This window comes from Triticum urartu, chromosome 6, assembly GCF_003073215.2.
Source record: "Triticum urartu cultivar G1812 chromosome 6, Tu2.1, whole genome shotgun sequence".
NCBI classification, from domain to species: Eukaryota; Viridiplantae; Streptophyta; class Magnoliopsida; order Poales; family Poaceae; genus Triticum; species Triticum urartu.
This window is the reverse complement of record NC_053027.1, coordinates 161,288,033-161,307,400: the sequence shown is the minus strand read 5'-3', so window position 1 is coordinate 161,307,400 and position 19,368 is coordinate 161,288,033. Positions and strand designations below refer to the sequence as shown.

Here is a 19,368-nt window from a genome sequence, read left to right as displayed (position 1 = left end):
ATGTATACCCTCCAATCGGCCATGCGGCGGCGGTGGCGGCGGCAGTAGCCGCGGCATCCTCGGCGGCCTTCTTGTCGGCCTCGGCCTTCTCAGCGTCGGCACGGTCGGCGTCGGTCGACATGGTGATGACGAAGGTGATGTGGATGTAGATGAACAGAAGCGAGCAGTCGCGTAGTCGCTACCCAAAAACCTAATCGCCCCTCTCCCGTACAGGATTCGGAGAGGCGGGGTTTCGGAGGCCTGCTCTCCCGTCAACCGTGTACGCGGTGAACGGGATGGAGTCGCCGGCGGCAGCAGCAGCAGAGGAACGACGCGGGCGTGGAGGCGGAGATGCGTTCTGTTTCGTGGCGGCTAGGGTTGGCAGCGCCCCACATATATATGTGCGGTTGCGCGTGGAGAGACGTGGGTTGAATCCACGTCCAAGTCGGTAGCCCACGATCCGACGTCTCAGATCGTGATCCCACCTGTCAAAGACTCTCCGTTCCTGACCGGCAAAAAGAAGCGCATAGGAGTGAGCTCAGCTCGGCTCAATCCCGCAACCCGCGTCACATCGTGGCGTGACGTGGCGAGGCGAGCGGAGGAGAAGGAGTGCGCGAGGGCCTCATCTCTTCTCAAGCTCCAATAGCATGAGGAAGAGAATCCCTTATAAACCATTCCAACTCTCCTTCCACTTCCGGGGTGGGACTAAACTTCCCACCACCTTGTCATGCCACCTACATGGGCCCTTAGAGATCAAATCTGAAATTGTCATATGGGCTCTAGGCCCATCTCATATTTCAACAATTCCCCACCAGATCTCAGGGGCCCAGTTTGTCCTTTGTTCCAAACGCTGTTTTGATATACCAGCATCTCAGTGGAGACCGATTAAGGTTGAGCTCCACCTAGACCAAGTAGTTACACTCCTTCACAACTGAACAATGGACTATGCCTTGAATTGTCAGTTTGGCGTCAAGAAGTTTCATCACAAGTCTCACTGATACGAGGCTGCCGAAGGCCGACCCCTCGGGTGGAGCATATTAGTCACACTCCTGGCCTATTTATGAGCTTGCTAGAGATCACCCCAATCTCATAGACTGTGACCAGCAGTCGGGCTCATATAGGTATGTTCTTCCAAAGATCGCTCTGTAGGGTAGCATCTTGCTTATGCATATAAGCCTTGGAACACATTAAGACAGTAGTCATCCTTCCATACAGTTTTCGAGAGTATTGCATCTCCAACGGAGTGGGTTAGTTAAGTTACTCTCCTTAGTTCACCAATGGCTTGTTTCCAGGTCCTACTTCACGGGATCTCCGATCACATAGGTTGGGTTACTACCATGGCAACTCATGTGGGTCTCATACCCATCTCCCTTGATGCGTTATCTATCACAACACGTGATAGCCCTTTAGTAAAGGGATCTGCCAGATTCTTAGCCGTTTGAATATAATCCAACACTATCACTCCGGAGTTCCTCAATTTTCTGACAGCTTTCAATCTCATTCTTATGTGTTTGTTGGACTTCATGTTGTCCTTTGAACTCTTCACCTTGACAATAACTGTTTGATTGTCACAGTTCATAAGGATGGCCAGAACCGGCTTCTCAACCACTGGCAAGTCCATCAACAGATCCCGAAGTCATTCTGCTTCGCCACCCGATGTGTCTAATGCTGTTAATTCTGCTTCCATTGTCGATCTTGTTAAGATCGTTTGCTTGCAAGACTTCCAGGAAACAGCACCACCTCCAAGAGTAAATATATACCCAGTTGTGGCCTTCATCTCATCAGCATCAGAGATCCAATATGCGTCACTATACCCTTCAAGTACCGACGGGTATCCGGTATAGTGAAGTCCATAGTTTATAGTACCTTTCAGATAGCGCATAACTCTCTCAAGAGCACGCCAATGTACATCACCCGGTTTGAAAACAAATCGGCTCAGTTTGCTAATAGCAAATGCGATGTCAGGCCTCGTTGCGCTCGCTAGATACTGTAGTGAACCAACAATCTGAGAGTATCTCAATTGATCTATAGCTGTGCCTTTAGACTTTCGAATCAGCACACTAGAATCATATGGTGTTTGAGATGGTTTGCAGTCCGAATATCCAAAACGACTCAACACCTTCTCAACATAATGGGATTGCAAAAGTGTAATCCCACCCTCATCATCTCTCAATAGCTTGATGTTCAAGATAACATCAGCCACTCCAAGGTCCTTCATCTCAAAGTTCTGAGATAGGAAAGACTTAACCTCCTCGATCAACTTGAGATTAGTCCCAAATATCAGTATGTCATCAACATACAAACACAGTATAACTCCTTCGCCCCCACCATAGCGATAGTATACACATTTGTCAGCCTCATTAACAACAAAGCCAACAGATGTCAACGTTTCATTAAACTTGTCATGCCATTGCTTAGGCGCTTGTCTCAGGCCATACAAAGATTTCACCAACTTACACACCTTTCCTTCCTGACCATCCATCACAAAGCCATCAGGCTGTTGCATATAGATTTCCTCCTTTAGCTCTCCGTTCAGGAAAGCCGTCTTAACATCCATCTGATGAATGAGAAGACCATGCGAGGCCTCCAACGAGAGTAATACTCGAATCGTGGTCAGTCTGGCCACAGGTGAATAAGTGTAAAAGAAATCTTCTTCTTCTTTCTGGGCGTAGCCCTTGGCCACAAGCCTAGCCTTGTACTTTTCTATCGTACCATCGGGCCTAAGCTTCTTCTTGAACACCCACTTGCATCCCAATGGTTTGCAACCATAAGGACGTTCAGTAAGCTCCCAAGTCCCGTTAGCCATTATGGAATCCATCTCGCTACGGACCGCATCCTTCCAGTAGTCAGCTTCTGGAGATGCATACGCTTCTGAAATAGAAGTGGGATTATCCTCCACGAGGTATATGAAGAAATCATCACCAAAGGTCTTTACAGTCCTTTGTCTCTTACCCCTACCAAGGGATTCCTCATTATCCTCCTCAGGATTTTCATCATGTGTTTGATTATAATAGTCCATCGTAATGGCAGGTTCAGGAGTCTCCTCAGATTCCTGTCTAGAAATGCTTTGTACATCTCTTATGAGAAAAATGTCCTCAAAGCATGTAGCATCTTTAGACTCCATAATTGTACCGACTTTCATGTCAGGTACCTCAAATTTCACTACTAGAAATATATAGCCAACACTATTCATAGTGTAGCCCAAATTAACACAGTCCATAGTCTTTGGTCCAAGCTTACGCTTTTTGGGGATCGGCACATTAACTTTCGCCAAGCAGCCCTAGGTACGTAAGTACGAGAGTGTTGTCCTTCTCTTGGTCCACTTCTCGTAAGGAGTGATCTCGTTATCCTTTGTCGGAACTTTATTCAGGACATGACAGGATGTCATTATAGCCTTCCCCCACCATGCCTTGGATAAACCCGACGTATCTAACATGGTGTTAACCAAATCAGTTAGAGTACGGTTTTTCCGCTCGGCAACCCCGTTTGATTGGGGTGAGTAAGGAGGCGTCCTCTCGTGAATAATGCCGTGTTCCGCACAAAAGGCATCAAACTCTTTCGAGAAGTACTCTCCACCACGATCTGACCGGACTCGTTTAATTTTCTTTTCAAGTTGATTGTCAACTTCTGCCTTATAGATTTTGAAGTAGTGTAGAGCCTCATCTTTAGTATTTAACAGATACACATAGCAATATCTAGTGGAATCATCTATCAAAGTCATGAAATATTTCTTTCCATCTTTAGTCAACACACCATTCATCTCACAAAGATCAGAATGTATGAGTTCCAGTGGCGCCAAGTGTCTCTCCTCTGCTGCCTTGTGAGGCTTGCGAGGTTGCTTAGATTGCACACACGAATGGCACTTAGAACCTTTGGCTAAAGTGAAACTCGGGATTAAATTCGATTTTGCTAGCCGCGTCATAACACCGAAACTAATGTGACAAAGACGTGAATGCCATACTTCAGATTCATTAACACTCAAATGAATATTGTTCACGACTTTATTACATAGATCTGCAAGAGAAAGGCGGAACATGCCTCCGCATTCATAACCCTTTCCAACAAATAGTCCATATTTCGTAACAACTAATTTATTAGACTCGAATACCAACTTAAACCCTTCTCTACATAGAAGGGAGCCACTAACGAGGTTCTTCTTGATGGCGGGGACATGCTGCACGTTCTTCAGCTGCACGATCCTTCCCGAAGTAAACTTCAGATCGACCGTGCCAACACCAAGAACAGAAGCACTCGCGCCATTCCCCATCAGTACGGACCCGTGACCTGTGGCCTGGTAAGAAGAAAACGATGAAATGTCAGCACACACATGAACACCTGCACCTGTGTCAACCCACCAATCGGTGGACGGCGAAACTGAAAATACAGCAAATAAATTACCGTACCCAGATGCACCACTCTCATTGTTGCTCACAATCATATTGACAGACTTGGAGTTCTGCCCTTGCTTCTTATACTTGTTTGGGCACTTGTTGGCCCAATGTTCAAGCGAACCACAAGTAAAGCAGCCCTCATCCTTCTTGTTCTTCTTGAAGGTCTTCTTACCCTTCTTCTTAAAGTCGGCACTCTGTTGGACACCGTTCTTTCCCTTGGGCTTGTGGGAATTGGAGTTCTTCTGATGCACCATGTTGGCCACAGAAGTTCCTTCGACCCCTTTTCCGTGCGAGTCCTTTGCCCTTGAATTCTGCTCAACACTCGGATGTCCAATGACATCCTCCACAGAGAATTCACGCCTCTGATGTTTTAGAGTGGTGGCAAAGTTCCTCCAGGAATATGGAAGCTTAGCGATTATGCAGCCCGCGACAAACTTTCCCGGTAACTCGCACTTAAGAAGCTCAAGCTCCTTAACAATGCATATTATCTCATGAGCATTCTCCAATACAGGACGGTTTTCAACCATCTTGTAACCATGGAACTGCTCTATAATATACATCTCGCTCCCTGCATCGGCAGCCCCGAACTTAGATTCAAGCGCCTCCCACAAGTCCTTGGCAGATCGCACATGCAAATATGCGTCAACCAGCTTATCTCCAATCACGCTCAGAACTGCCCCGAGGAACATAACAGTGGCCTCCTTGAACGCCTTCTCCTGATCAGGAGCGATCGTTTCTGTGGGAGTCACACCGGCGACCCAGAATGCATTCATGGCAGTGAGCCATAAGGTGGTTTTAGTCTGCCAACGCTTAAAGTACGTCCCCGTAAACGGCGACGGTTTCAGTGCAGCAGCAAAACCAGAATTCGAAAAACTCCTACACAAATTAAGTTTTTGGATTGATAAGAAAATAGGCAGTTTTCTGATTAAATTAATCCATGAATAAATCATGAGCATGACATTGACAGTATTGATAACACACTGGTTACGATCTAACAGAGCATGTACTACGCATATAGTAGAAACATCTACGCATATCGCTAGTACTGCTACAACAGAAAGAAACATGAGAGGGATAAACGATGTATACCCTCCAATCGGCCATGCGGCGGCGGTGGCGGCGGCAGTAGCCGCGGCATCCTCGGCGGCCTTCTTGTCGGCCTCGGCCTTCTCAGCGGCGGCACGGTCGGCGTCGGTCGACATGGTGATGACGAAGGTAATGTGGACGTAGATGAACAGAAGCGAGCAGTCGCGTAGTCGCTACCCAAAAACCTAATCGCCCCTCTCCCGTACAGGATCCGGAGAGGCGGGCTTTCGTAGGCCTACTCTCCCGTCAACCGTGTACGCGGTGAACGGGACGGAGTCACCGGCGGCAGCAGCAGCAGAGGAACAACGCGGGCGTGGAGGCGGAGATGTGTTCTGTTTCGTGGCGGCTAGGGTTGGCAGCGCCCCACATATATATGTGCGGCTGCGCGTGGAGAGACGTGGGCTGAATCCACGTCCAAGTCGGTAGCCCACGATCCGACGTCTCAGATCGTGGCCCCACCTGTCAAAGACTCTCCGTTCCTGACCGGCAAAAAGAAGCGCATAGGAGTGAGCTCGGCTCGGCTCAATCCCGCAACCCGCGGCGCGTCGTGACGAGGCGTGGCGTGGCGAGGCGAACAGAGGAGGAGTGCGTGAGGGCCTCATCTCTTCTCAAGCTCCAATAGCATGAGGAAGAGAATCCCTTATAAACCACTCCAACTCTCCTTCCACTTCCGGGGTGAGACTAAACTTCCCACCACCTTGTCATGCCACCTACATGGGTCCTTAGAGATCAAATCTGAAATTGTCATATGGGCTCTAGGCCCATCTCATATTTCAACACCTCTTCCCGCCGTTTCTTCCCGCGTTTTCTCCACTTCCCTCCCGTACTCTTCCTTCCTTCCGCCAAACTCCCTCCCGCTCGCCTCCCTCCCAACCGGCCGCCATGCCACCGAAGAAGTACGTCGCCCCCAACGCGGCGGCAACCGCGACCGCCTCCGTCGCCCAGCCGAAGCAGAGGAAGCCGAGGGCGCCGCCGACCAAGCCACCGGGCATGTCAAACGCCGAGTGGAGGGCGGAAGTTCAGCGGCGGGAGGTTGTCACCGTCGACCGGCGAAACAGGGCCATCTCCAAGAAGGCCCGCGACAATGCGGCGTGCGCGGCTGCGGCTGCCTCGGCGGACCAAATCGAGGCCGAGGCGGCTCGCACGGGGATGATGAATCCACCCAGAAGCCACGCCCAGTACGCGCCCTGGGGTCAGCAAGGCGTCGGCTCTCCGCAACCATGGGCATCGCCCTCGCCGGGCTACGCCGACGGTGACGCGCACGGTGGGTTCAACCCAAACATCACCTTCCCCCATGGATACCCGGTCCAGCGCACGCCCTCACCCGTCTTCGCCGGCGTGCAGTACCCTCCATACAACTACTCGCCGCCCGCCTACGCTTCCTCCCCGACGCCCCCGCTACGCCGTGGCCCGCTGCCCTTCTCGCACCTGGGCGACACCGACGAGACCGAGGCCGACATGGACGACATCATCGTGACAGGTTCGGCCGCGGCCGCCGCATCTCCCGGGTTCGCCACCCAGGACGAGGTGGTGGATCTCAGCGGCGGCATGGATGGCGAGCTCGGCTACGTCTACGGCGAGGACGAGCAGGAGGAGCAGGAGGAGGAGTACGAGGAGGAGGAGGAGCCGATGCCAGCGACGGCGAAGGGGCGTAAGAAGAAGCGGGCGGCCAGAACAGGCGAGCCGCGCATCAAGTGGGCGTCCAAGGAGAAGGAATGCCTCGCCGAAGCATGGAAAGTCGTCTGCCTCGACCCGACGACCGGCACGAACCAGAGCGTCGACACGTACTAGGACCGCATCAAGGCCGAGTTCGACGAGCGCAAACTCGTCGACACCTACTTCAAAGGCGTCTACATGCAGCGCGGCTCCAAGGCGATGGCGAACCATTGGGGGCGTATCCAGGGGGCGTGCAACAAATGGCATGGGGTCGTCGAGGAGGTCGCAGCTCGCCCGGAGAGCGGCGCCAGCGTCGAGGATCAGGTATGCCACGCCGGCCTCCCACCTCTCTTCACCGTGTACGCGTGCCAACTGTTTGTCCCTCCGCGCAGTTGCTGCGCATGTTCACCCTGTATCGGCAGAGCAACAGCGACGCCGAATTCAAGTACCTCCACGTCTACAAGCGCATTGACAAGTGCGAGAAGTGGGCGGAAGTCCGACGCACCCTCAACAAGGCCAAGGAGACCTACAAGCCGGACGCGCCAACTCCTGACGCATCGGAAGGGCGTCCGGACGGCAACAAAGTTACCAAGAAGGGGAAATACGCCGACGCGGCCACCGCTCGAGTGCAGGAGTCCATCGAGCACTGCCTCGCCGACGCGCAGGCCCGGGCCGTCCTTCGTGAAGAGAAGACCGAGGCGCGGTGGTCGGCGTTGATGTCGAGCAGCGCCGTCAAGCTCGACCTGCTCCGGACGAACGTCGCTGCGAAGAAGAGAAACACCACCCTGGCTTTCCTGCTGGGCGGGGCGGACATGCTCCAGAGCATCGACGAGGCGGTCAAGGCGTGGTACTTGGCGGAGCGTGGCCTCATCCTGAACCAGCTTCCCTCGACAAGGCCGCCGACGCCGACGCACACGCCGACGCCGACGCCAAGTCCGCGTGACGACGCCTCCACGACGCCCAGCACCACCGAAGCCGCGCCGACGCCGCCAAGCCCGCGCACGCCAACTCCGCCGACGCCTGGGGCAGAGCCCGCCAAGTGGTGCGCACGCGAACTTCTGCCGCTCTATTTTTTTTGTATGCCGAACTGTGGCTTGCGATCGCCCGACTTGTGACGCCTTTTGTGAGCGGGAACGACCAAGTTCGGATTTTTCATGTCCTGGGGACGGTGCCTGGGGACGTGAATGGGAGCTAGGTCGCCCCCAGGGAGCCGAACTAGCGCCGGTTCGTCCCCAGACCGTCTTTTTTTAACGCTCTGAGGGACCGAACGGCTGGAGATGCTCTTAGGACCAACCGATCTCCTCGTGGGCGCATGCATGGCTCCGACGCGCCCATGTACCGCGCGACCGGGCCACGTTCGTACGTATACGTCCCAACACAAGCCAGCGACGATCGACAAGCTGGCAGACAAATACAGTACGTACGTGAACGCCCATGCATGCATGCCCCTCCATGCGGCCAGTAGGACGTGCATGCGCAGTCTTGCACCACGGAAAGTTAGATTTAATGCCGACTTCGTACAAGAACCGTAAGATTGTTTTGCTACCGGTAGATTGGGCCACGGGCAATAGATTGACCGTCATCCTAGTGATGATTTGGTCCGTTCATCGAGTCGAGCCCCTCGGTTCTGCGACTTGTCCGCGAAGGGTGTGGAAACCGGCCGCATGCGTCCGTGAGCATGTGATGCACTCGTGCACCACGCGGCGGGGGCACGTCCCTATCGCGCCGTCTCCACTCTCCGCTACCGCTAGCATCAATCCAGCTGGAAGAACCCGTCGCATACAGACCAACGCGACACAGGCACACCAACTACTCTGCCTGTAGAACAATGTGCACGCTGAACAACGCTGCCGGTAGAAGAATGTGCGCCGGGCGCAGCGCGCGCGGGTGATTAAACTGGATAGGCGACGGTACGTATTTGCATGGCATTCGGGCTTGTGGCCCTATGAGTACGACCCGAACCCATCGATACCTTTTTCTTTTTGATTGATTGAAGGAAAAACAGAAACCAGTAGGATGAGCCTACCCCGTGATTGGAACACTCTGTGCATATGATAATCAAATTGCCGCAACGATTGTGGTATAATGTTATGCTGCAGAAAAATTGTACCAAAAAAACATTATGTGCTGAAACACTCATGTAAAAAATCAAGCAAGGGAAAGGTAATTGTCCTAGCAAAAGTTAAGGGCCTCTTTGGTTTATAGGAACAATGAATGAAAAACATGGGAATGGAATATTTTCTTTTGATGGCATGGTTCATACGGTTAGTTCGGAAGAGTGTAACAAATGAAAAATTGATGAAAATTTCCTCTCGTCTCAGTTTTGAAGAAAAAAAATTACAATCCACTTAGAACCCTTCTCTAGAATTCCTACACACAAAATACGAGATGTGACCTTTAGTGACACAACATCCTTTTTTTTCTTTTAGATGACACAACATCCTAATTATAATTTTTTTCATGTGATCTGACTATGTTTATCATGATTCATGTGTATCTTTCTATTCCTATGAACCAAACACACACGGTTGCAAAATTCCCATGTGTTTAATACTTTGCTTTACACATTTGTTTAGGACCCCGATAACGCCCGAACATTCATGGCAAATCCGTGCTGTGTATTTTCTGCCAGAAAATTGCCTTGAGTCAACTAAATTTATCATCCTCGCGTCACTAAATTTGCAATATAACAAACAATCAATTTGCCATGGTCAAATCCCAAACGTTTGAGATTTGTCGTTTTCGTTTATTTATACATATTATTGTTTTTCCCCTTATTTGTATGTTTTCAAAATCTTGCGTACTAAAAGAGGCCCTGCGACCAGACTGCACATGTAGAACATCAGGTGTACGCAAGACACAGAGGATCTCAGAGAGAAAGGACGGCTGGTTCGGGAGACGGGAGAAGGCAAGTTGCCACCCAGCCCGAGGCATGGGCTTTTTTTCCAGCTTAGCAAGCATTCCTCCCCTCACAGCACCGCAGTACTTACGTGTGCCGACTCAAAAAAAAAATGGCACTTACGTGTGCTACAACAATCCGTTAGATGTTAGTGTTGAATATTATTTTATTTATCGGCGTACGAGTACTATTAGAAATCAGAAATACAATGATGGGATTTCAAATGTTCATTTCTTTTGCAAAGTTGAGTGGTTAACAATGCCTGTTACGTATCCGTGGAACTTCTGGAGAGCCCAAAAAAACTGTGCAACCACCGGGAAACCAAGACCAAATATCCTAACGACCTAAAGATATCGGGGGAAACATATCAAGCTACTTTGCAAAAGAGAAAAGAAAAAAGAGGCAACAACACCTGTTCCTTTTTACACTTTTCTTTCGGTTCTACAAGGCTGAAGAGCAGGCGGAAACCACTCCTGGGAGTAAGGTCAGCTTCGACGATGTGCCGCCGAATGTTTCAGGAGTTGCACCAGCTAGCCAGCAAAGAGGATGAAGAACAGTCTTGCGGATGCACACCTCTGTTGACGAAAGCAGCTGACTGCATGGTTAGTCGCCTTGCAGACAGTAGAGCTGGCGGATGTTGCCCGTAGCTGCAAACATGAACCGATATTGTTTGCATTACTCAATGCACATAATCAGCAAATACTCCATTGAGCACTGATGGAAAATAGAGTAAATGTTGTGGACTACAAAAATACAGTACAGTGGTGTATCATTTACACCGACATAACTTTACTCCCTCCGTTCCTCAGGGCATTTACAACACACAAGCGCTTAACCAGGCGCTTAGGAAAAGAAAATAAATATTTTTTGGCTTAGCGTCCAGGCTGGCGTCCGAGCTTCCAACGCTGGAATTAATGTACGGACGCTACACAAAGTAGAAAAAGAACGAGAAACACCCCTAGCGCCCGGTGACTTCTTTTGCGCCGACGCTAGCTGATTTACTGGGATTGAATGGGATTCTGTTGAAACTGCCGGGAATTAGATCCTAGCGCCCGTGCTTAGCACCCCCCATTGTAGATGCCCTAAATATAAGTCTTTTTACAGATTCCAATACGACCTACATACGGAGCAAAATGAGTGAATCTACACTCTAAAATAAGTCTATATACATCCGTATATAGCCGTATTGAAACTCTAAAAAAAAAATCTCTAAGAAGGCTTATATTTAGAAATGGAGGGAGTACCCTGAGATAGAGGCTGGGTAGCACCAATTGAATTGAAGCTTGTTCAACATCGTCTGAGATGGTTTGGGCATATTCAACGCAGGCCTCCAGAAGCTCCGGTGCATAGAAGCTCCAGTGCTTAGCGGACGGCTAAAGCGTGCGGAGAATGTTAAGAGAGGTCAGGGTAGACCGAATTTGACATGGGAGGAGTCCGTAAAGAGATATCTGAAGGATTGGACTATCACCAAGAACTAGCTATGGACAGGGGTGCGTGGAAGCTTGCTATCCATGTGCCCGAACCATGAGTTGGTCGCGAGATCTTATGGGTTTCACCTCTCCTACCCCAACTTGTTTAGGACTAAAGGCTTTGTTGTTGTTGTTGTTGTTGTTGCTGTAGGGAGTACTATTGGTTGGTTGACTTGTATTGAGATTGGAATGGCAGAAATTCTCCAGCCAGCGTAAAAGAACTTGCATGTTTGGAGAATGGTCAACGAATGGCTAGGCCTTGGAGCGCTTGATGTAGCTCGGTGAGCAGCAAAGCACTCAATCAAGAATTGGGGGATCAACATGACGTCTAGTGACATCTGCCATGCTAACCAATTGGACCATTTGAAACGAGCGAAATGCTCAGGTTTTCCAAGAGAAATCTATGCCACCACCCGCCATTTTGGCAAATACTACCTCTCTTCCAATTTAAGTGACGTCCTAACTAGCTAACATTTTTCCAAAATACTTGACGTTTTGAGTCACTTGTCCACATTTCCCAACATGTTCTCTTACCGTGCCCCTCCTCCACTCTAATGTCGGCTGTTCGGTCACTGGCAGAAAAACGAAGAATATAAAGGAGATTCCAGCCACCTCCTTAGTCTGTTTTAAAATTCTCGAAACATCTTTTTTTTTTGTAATGGAGGAAGTATCAAAGAAGAGGCAAAGCTTTCGGCACTTGCTGGCGCAAAGCACCTGAGTAGCATCATGCCAGGAAAACAGTCCCCGTGTAATTTTATTTTAACATTTTGCAAACCTATGTTCCCTTCTCCTTAATTAATGGATGAGGCAAATCTTTTGCCTCGGTTTAAAAAAAAACTTAAGGCCTCTTTAAAGAATTTTCATAGGAATCCAAGAAGACCATTCCGGTCCTGTTTTCCTTCCAGTTGCATTCCAAGGGCATTAACGAAATAGTTAAATAAGATTGGGCTGCCTTCCAAATAGTTAAATAAGGTTGAATGAATCCTATCTTATGTGGTATTTACCCCGTCACCACAATAATGAAACAGATGGAGACATGGAGATAAAGCACCAAGTGTAACTACTGACATATAAAAGGCAGAAGTGATATGTACATGCTATGAAATAACCAAATGCACAGATGAAAAATTACCATATAGCCAATCTTTGAACTGCGAGTGAAGGGCGCTTGCTAATTCCTTTTTCCTATTTTCGTCAAGTTGCAGCTCCCGAATAGTTTTTTTAGTATCTTCCAGAACAGCTTGCTGAAGATGATATGGCATGTTTAGGAACATGTGACTTTTAGGAATACTAAACAGTAAATCTTTCCTACTTATAAAGGTTGGAGTTGGTGGTGAGTTCATATGTGGGACCAACAACCTTCATCAATAAAAAATAAACCCTTATCCACATGTGGAACCAACAACCTTCATCAATAAAAAATACACCCTTACCCACTTGTGGGACTAGCAAGAGTACTCGACTAGCAACCTTCCAAGATACATAAATAAACAAATGTGCTTTTACTTACATGTGAGACCTAAAACAAATAAACAAGTATACTACTACTCCAGCGACAAATATTACGGTACAGAGGGAGTACTTCCATGTGAGATCAACACTTGCAGAATGAACAAATAAAAATTGTAAAAATGTGACTCCAACTCAAAATTATGCTCTTAAGCAGTTCGTAGCAACTCACGGGCATTGTGCTAGTAAAATATAGAGAAGTGAACAAACTGTACCCAAATAACATTAACAAATCAATACTGATTTGCATTATGGCCATGAGGCAGTGTGAATCACACTAGATAGCCTTAGCATTGAGTAAATTATAATAGAAACATCATTCTAGGGAAGTTTATCGAAGTTAATGTACCTTCTTGCTTTGCGATGCCTGATAAATTTCAGGCAATGGAAAAGGATTGCATTTTGTAGGCTCTTGTACTTCATCCTCAAACCAATTAGGAATCTGCAGGCGTTAGTAGTCATGTTTAGTTGTTTTTATACAAGAGAAAATTATTGTGAAAAGACAAACAAGGCCCGAGAAGCATACTATCATGCTGTAGCTAAAATCTTACAATGTACTTAACATACCAAAAAGTTTGTGAATAGATCAGGATCTACACAAGTAGCAGATTCGGCTTGAACATCAGAAACCCCAGCAGGATGGGACAATGAATCATGTGGATCAACGACTCCCAATACAAAAGGTTGGTCCCATTTATTGGTAGAGGGATCTACACCAACTTGTGTCAGATGCTCACCCAATCTTGGATAGTAAGTATTAAATGGAGCAATCTGTTCATACATGAATGGAGAAATTTCACAATGTCAAAATTTAAAAATTAAAGCATTATTGTTACTATACTATCATGTCAAGTTCACAACATTGACTGTCACACCTTTTCCAACTGTAACCTATGTATTCAGAGAGTATTCCACAGTCATGAATGGTTACTTGTATACAATTGGCGATTAATCTTCCTTTTTCACTTAATAGTAATAGAACAGCAGATTTTCACTCATAAATACAGTTTACGGATCTTAGTTCTAGGTGTAGTGACATACACAGTATGTACCGCACAAATGATGTATGATTCATTCATAGTGTATTATTACACATGATGACTAGCCATGTCAATGAATTGTTAAGAATTTACAACTGTTCATCATACGCCACTTAATTGCTACGCAGCAGCTAGTCCTGACTAACAGTTTAGAACAGAAAGAGTAGCAGAACCTCACATGTAATTTATGGTTGTCCCCCACAATAAGAGGCTGGTGATTTACTCCCAAGTAGAAGATGCACTCACGACAGTTAGCAATACAGATTCGTTTTGCAGCTGCAATAATATGCACTCTTTCACAATGCTCCACCTTTATAACCTGACAACACGAAACATTATATTCTTGAAATGCAATTGGCAGAGTTGGGGCAAAAATAGCAAAAATTGAATGACCAATAAAAAACACCAATTATCCATCTGCGATCAGATTTCCCATTTTTCCTCTTTGCTACTTATACAGCATATCAACTCAAATAACTTCTTGAAATTTTTATCCGTGTCATAAGAATTTTCCAGCAATGCAGACTGCATAAATTATCAGTCATCATATGGTCCACAACAATGTTAACCACCCCTCTATTGCCATTATTCTCACCATCTAGTTTTTTTCCCCATGGGGACGAAAAGCCAAAAACAATGAATATTCATCTATCCTCTCAATGGTAGGGTTGACTCGATCATTAGACAAAATGAAAAACGGTTCCCCAATTCCAAAACAAACAAATGAATTTTCTGCAATGCTGTAAAAGCAGAATCCAGGTGGCTACTGTCCACCGGTGACTGAAAATACAGTCCAACACACGCTAGCTTCTATGCATGGAGCTAATGATTAGTCATATGTAGCATGCAAGGACTCAAAATATTTAAACAGACAATACTAGTTCCAACATTCTCCCCCTAATCTTGACAAGTCGGTTCACGTTTGGCATTGACATCGCACACCGACTCTTCTTTGGACAAATCACGTCACTGTTGGTGGAATCACATGAACTCTTCATGTGACGAACAGTATCATACCACCATCATTGGCATCACGCCAAACTGCCTGTGTGATGCTATCGTTAGAAGGAAAGCCACTATGAGGTTCATGTCAAACAAGAACAAAAAGAGTCAAGATTAGTAGCGAGAACGTAGGAACTAAGATTGATCAGACAAGTATTTCAAGTCCATAATCCAGATGTGTTGCATGTGGCTAATGGTTATTTGCATGCACAGAACACAGTATATACTGGAGCAGATATTATGCTATTTAGCTCTACCAAGACACAAATTGCCTCGAAGCAAATTGAATCCACATAACAGAGGGGGTGAGGAATGACCAAATGCCATGCATGCATACCTTGCCGACAGCACCAAGAACAACGGTAGTATCAGAACATCCATACACAGTAGCATACTTCACCGGTGCTAATATATAAATAACGGAATCATGGCAGTTCAAAACCTACACATACAGTTTGCAGTACGTGTTAAACAATGCTGATAATTTCCAGCGCTGGGGTTCCAATATTGAACAGACAAAGCTACAAGAGGTCACAACATTAGAACACAGAGGTAAACAGCACAAAACATATTTCAACACTGATTAGAGAGGATAGAGGGTGTTCCAAAGTGTCCAGCACAACAGGAGATTTTATATTGGTTCTTTCCAGATCAGATCAACGGCCTGCATATTTCTCGTCTGCTTTAACCTTGTATATATATATATATATCTTGACCCAAGTACTGCAACTTTGCATGATTATTCTGTTAATAATACAGACCTGGCTACATAGTATTTCTTTCCTTCTAAGAGAAAGCAATGCTTCACTGCAAATCCAGTGATCAAAAGATTCTTGACTATGTTTACAGTGGCACCAGGAGGAAATTCAACCATGCAATCACTTATGACACTAGACACATACAAAATTTCTTGATCAACACTACATTGCATCTGGGGTGGGACAATATGAACATGTTGGGATTAAACGTGTTAAATCTCTTCATTCCTTTCAACATCCAAGTGGGCTACCTGTTACTCCCTCCGCCCCAAAATAAGTGTCTCTGAGTATTAAACAAAGCATTTGGGTACTGATACTAATATAACTATGATTTATACCTTCACTGAATTTCCTTTGACATCAGATGCATGCTTGACAACAGAAGTTTTGGAGAAACCCTCCACAAATGTAGAATTTCTATGGAATGCGGGATTGGCAACAGTAGTTGTGCTGTTCCTTGGATGACTTGTATTGGCATCTGCCATGGTAACATCAAGATCAGACGCTATCTGCTGGCTCCCTTCCTTTGCTGTAGATTTCTCAGTATAAAACTCCAATGAAGAAACAATATTCTGCAAAATCCAATCATGGACCTGAGCAGCAGATACTGGAGCAGCCGGCATGTCTGGATCAGAATTTGCAAAAAATGTGGCTGCCTGGCTTAGGGATGTTCCTTCCGAAAAATGCACTAGAAATCCAAGGTGCTCAAAAGTCTCCATTGTTAGTACCTGCACAAAAGATGCCATAATGCAGTTATCATATCATCAGATTTTAGCAGCATAACATCAAGATCGTCTTTCATATTTCCCCCATTGAAAAGAACACTAGCTAGCCGATTATTTGTAGTCGAAACTAAGCCCCTTTGTCAAGTTCCAACAAAGAATTACCTTCAGAATATGTCCTCAGATGTGAGGAAGAAAATAGATCTATTCTCAGTTGCACATGAAGACAAGAACTCACTTAAGTAATATACTCCCTCTGTCCCAAAATAAGTGTCTCAACTTTGTACTAGCTTGAGACACTTATTTTGGGACGGAGGGGGTATATTTAACTGAATCAACTGTGTGCTACCATTGACCTTTTGCTTTATGTGTTTTATACAATTTGTGTCTGCAGACGTATATGTCAGTGGGTTGTTCTACCCTTGGTCTTTTGTTTCAATTGCTTGATACAATTTATTGTAGACATGTTATCCATGGATTGTTCTAGCCTCTGGTTATAGCTAACACCTAACAGACTTCATAACCTATATGGAGGATTGGAGGTAAGAACTGTAAGGCTGTATTTGGCATTGTGGATCTACAGTCGAATGATAATCCCGTTTGCAAAACCCACTTTTGCCTATTTTAGTGTTTGTTTGACCCGATTTTGCCTAGCTTTGTGGCTAAATCTTCTATAGCAGATTATACAATCAACACAATACAGCAAAGTTCAACAACAGCAAACGGAGGCCAAGTAATATTTTATTTCGATCACACTATCCCCTATATAGTTTCACTCACCTAGAAAAATAAGGTGGAGAATGAAGAATGATCAATATATAATGAATAGTAACAATTTGAGTAACTTAAAGAGAAGATGACATACCAGAGAATCATCCCCCTCCCCCTCAACAGAATCAGCCAATAGAGTGAGAATATTAGCCATATGCTTTTGCAGATAAGATAACTGGTGAATTTCTTCATCTGCTTGAGAAGGTATAAAGCGACGGCTATTACTCCGTACAAGCTGCCAAACAATAGAAATAGGAAGCACTAAGTGAGGATGATGCCAAAAGAAAAGATACGCTAACTAGTTGTATTTGCAAAAGAAAAAAAAATACAAGGGTGCCGATATGGTAAGACTGATCTGGGCTAAGGGTTGGCACCCTTTCGAAGGATAATGATTAACTCAAAAAGAACATCTATTATACAAGAAAACATGTAACATAAGCCAAGGTTGCTACAAAAATACAAAATATGGAACTGGAACAGATAAGAAACCCCCAAATGACAGATGGATTTATATAGGGAAAAAAAAGTGCAGGCGGCTCTCAACGCATTCCAAGATAGGATTATGGACACAAGCTTAGATGAATATCACTGCCAAGATACCTCTTATTCTAAGCAAAGCCTGTGTGGAGATGTTTGGGACATGAGTTCCAAGTGCCCATTAATATGTTGACAGTTAACTAGCGCAGTAGAAAGTTCAAGGATACAATTGCTGGAGCACTGAAGGTGATGAAAGAAATGTCTGATGAAACGTGTCACCAGTTTCCTCTAGAAAACATTTGGCCTGCTTTGGCACGTCACACTAGTTTTATATGAATACAGGATGATAGTAGGCAATTTGGCAGCTCATCTAGAAGTAAATTTAATACTAGGTTTCCCATGGCAGCGATATGCACCATTGGACTTAGCAATGCATGTTTGTCCAGAATAGCACGACTTCTGTGCAATCAATAATCCATCCACGCAAAAGGCAACACACAATTGTTTCGTTGCTTGATTCAATGTCCCGGTTCCATTGTTGATAATATAGGATGTAGTTTCCAAGTGGATGGCAATTGGTAAACGTCAAGTGGTTTAATCCTTTCAGCTCCCATCTACGTTGTTCTATGTACTTCTATACGAGCAGCAAAATTCTAACGAAAGCATTCGAACCAACGCAACCGCGTCCTAACCTGGATCGGAGAGAGAGCGGACAGGTAGCCGTCGAACGCTGAGGTGGATGGCCAGACGTCGGCGACGACGGGCGAGTCCTTGTGCGGGCGCGGCACGAGGCGCTTGTACGACTGGATGTAGAGGAAGAGCAGAACGTCGCGGAGGTCGGCGCCTCCACCACTCCCGCCGGCGTCTAGCGCGGGGTCCTCCGCGGGGAGGACCGCCGCGAGCATGCCGATCGCGAGCGCCGCCTGGTCGGGCGGGATCTGCAGCGCCTCCGCGAGGGACGCGGCGCCCACGCGCCCGTCACCCGCGGCGGCGGCCGCGGGCGCGAGCTTCTCCTTGAGCTGGGAGAGGGTCTGCGCCAGCGTGCCCTCCGGGAAGATGAGCTTGGGGATGGGCAGGAGGCCGTGCTCGAACGCCTCGCGCCGCGGGCGGAGGAGCGGCGTGGGAGGCGCCGCCGCCGCCGGCGTCGGCGGCGGCGGGTCGAGGGGCTCGTCAACCATGGCCGCGACAGAAGCGGGGGAGGGAGGAAAGAGGAGGAGATCTGAGAGATTTGCGAGAGCGAGGCCGTGGGAGTGCGATGCGACCGTGGAGACGCTGAAATGGTTCGGTGCCTGTGCCTCCATGATGCGCCTTTTTTTTCCCATTTTTTTCCCGTGGGTAAATTGCGGGATTTTCTAATTTCGGGCATGGATCTTATAACACAGTTCGATCTGCTACTGTCCTTAACGGAAGTTTTAAAGCACGATCGATCTTGGATTTGGTATTTTTATGACACCCATGGATGACTCTGCTGTCGACATTATTTATTTTTATGACACCCATGTAAAAGTAACCGAAATATGCTTCCCCAAGGCCTAACAAGGCCCCTCCAACACATGATGTAGATGTAAAAAAAATTATCACGTTTTACTCTCTAGATGTAAAATAATCG

General features: G+C 46.9%; 1 protein-coding gene across 2 annotated transcripts; it reads right to left on the bottom strand.

Annotated features, from left to right (window-relative positions):
- Positions 1–10,225: 10,225 nt before the first annotated feature.
- Positions 10,226–19,075, bottom strand: LOC125517580 (TBCC domain-containing protein 1-like). Of its 2 annotated transcripts, XM_048682785.1 has the most exons (9): positions 18,452–19,075; positions 17,377–17,517; positions 16,128–16,517; positions 15,369–15,473; positions 14,208–14,348; positions 13,557–13,760; positions 13,339–13,431; positions 12,613–12,724; positions 10,226–10,658 (listed from the first exon to the last, which is right to left on the bottom strand). In XM_048682785.1, the coding sequence occupies exons 1-9, from the start codon at positions 19,058–19,060 to the stop codon at positions 10,615–10,617; spliced, it is 1,839 nt and encodes a 612-aa protein (XP_048538742.1). In that variant the 5' UTR covers positions 19,061–19,075; the 3' UTR covers positions 10,226–10,614. The 2 variants fall into 2 exon arrangements, with proteins under 2 accessions (XP_048538742.1, XP_048538743.1); XM_048682786.1 differs by lacking the exon at positions 12,613–12,724.
- Between the last annotated feature and the right edge of the window lie 293 nt (positions 19,076–19,368).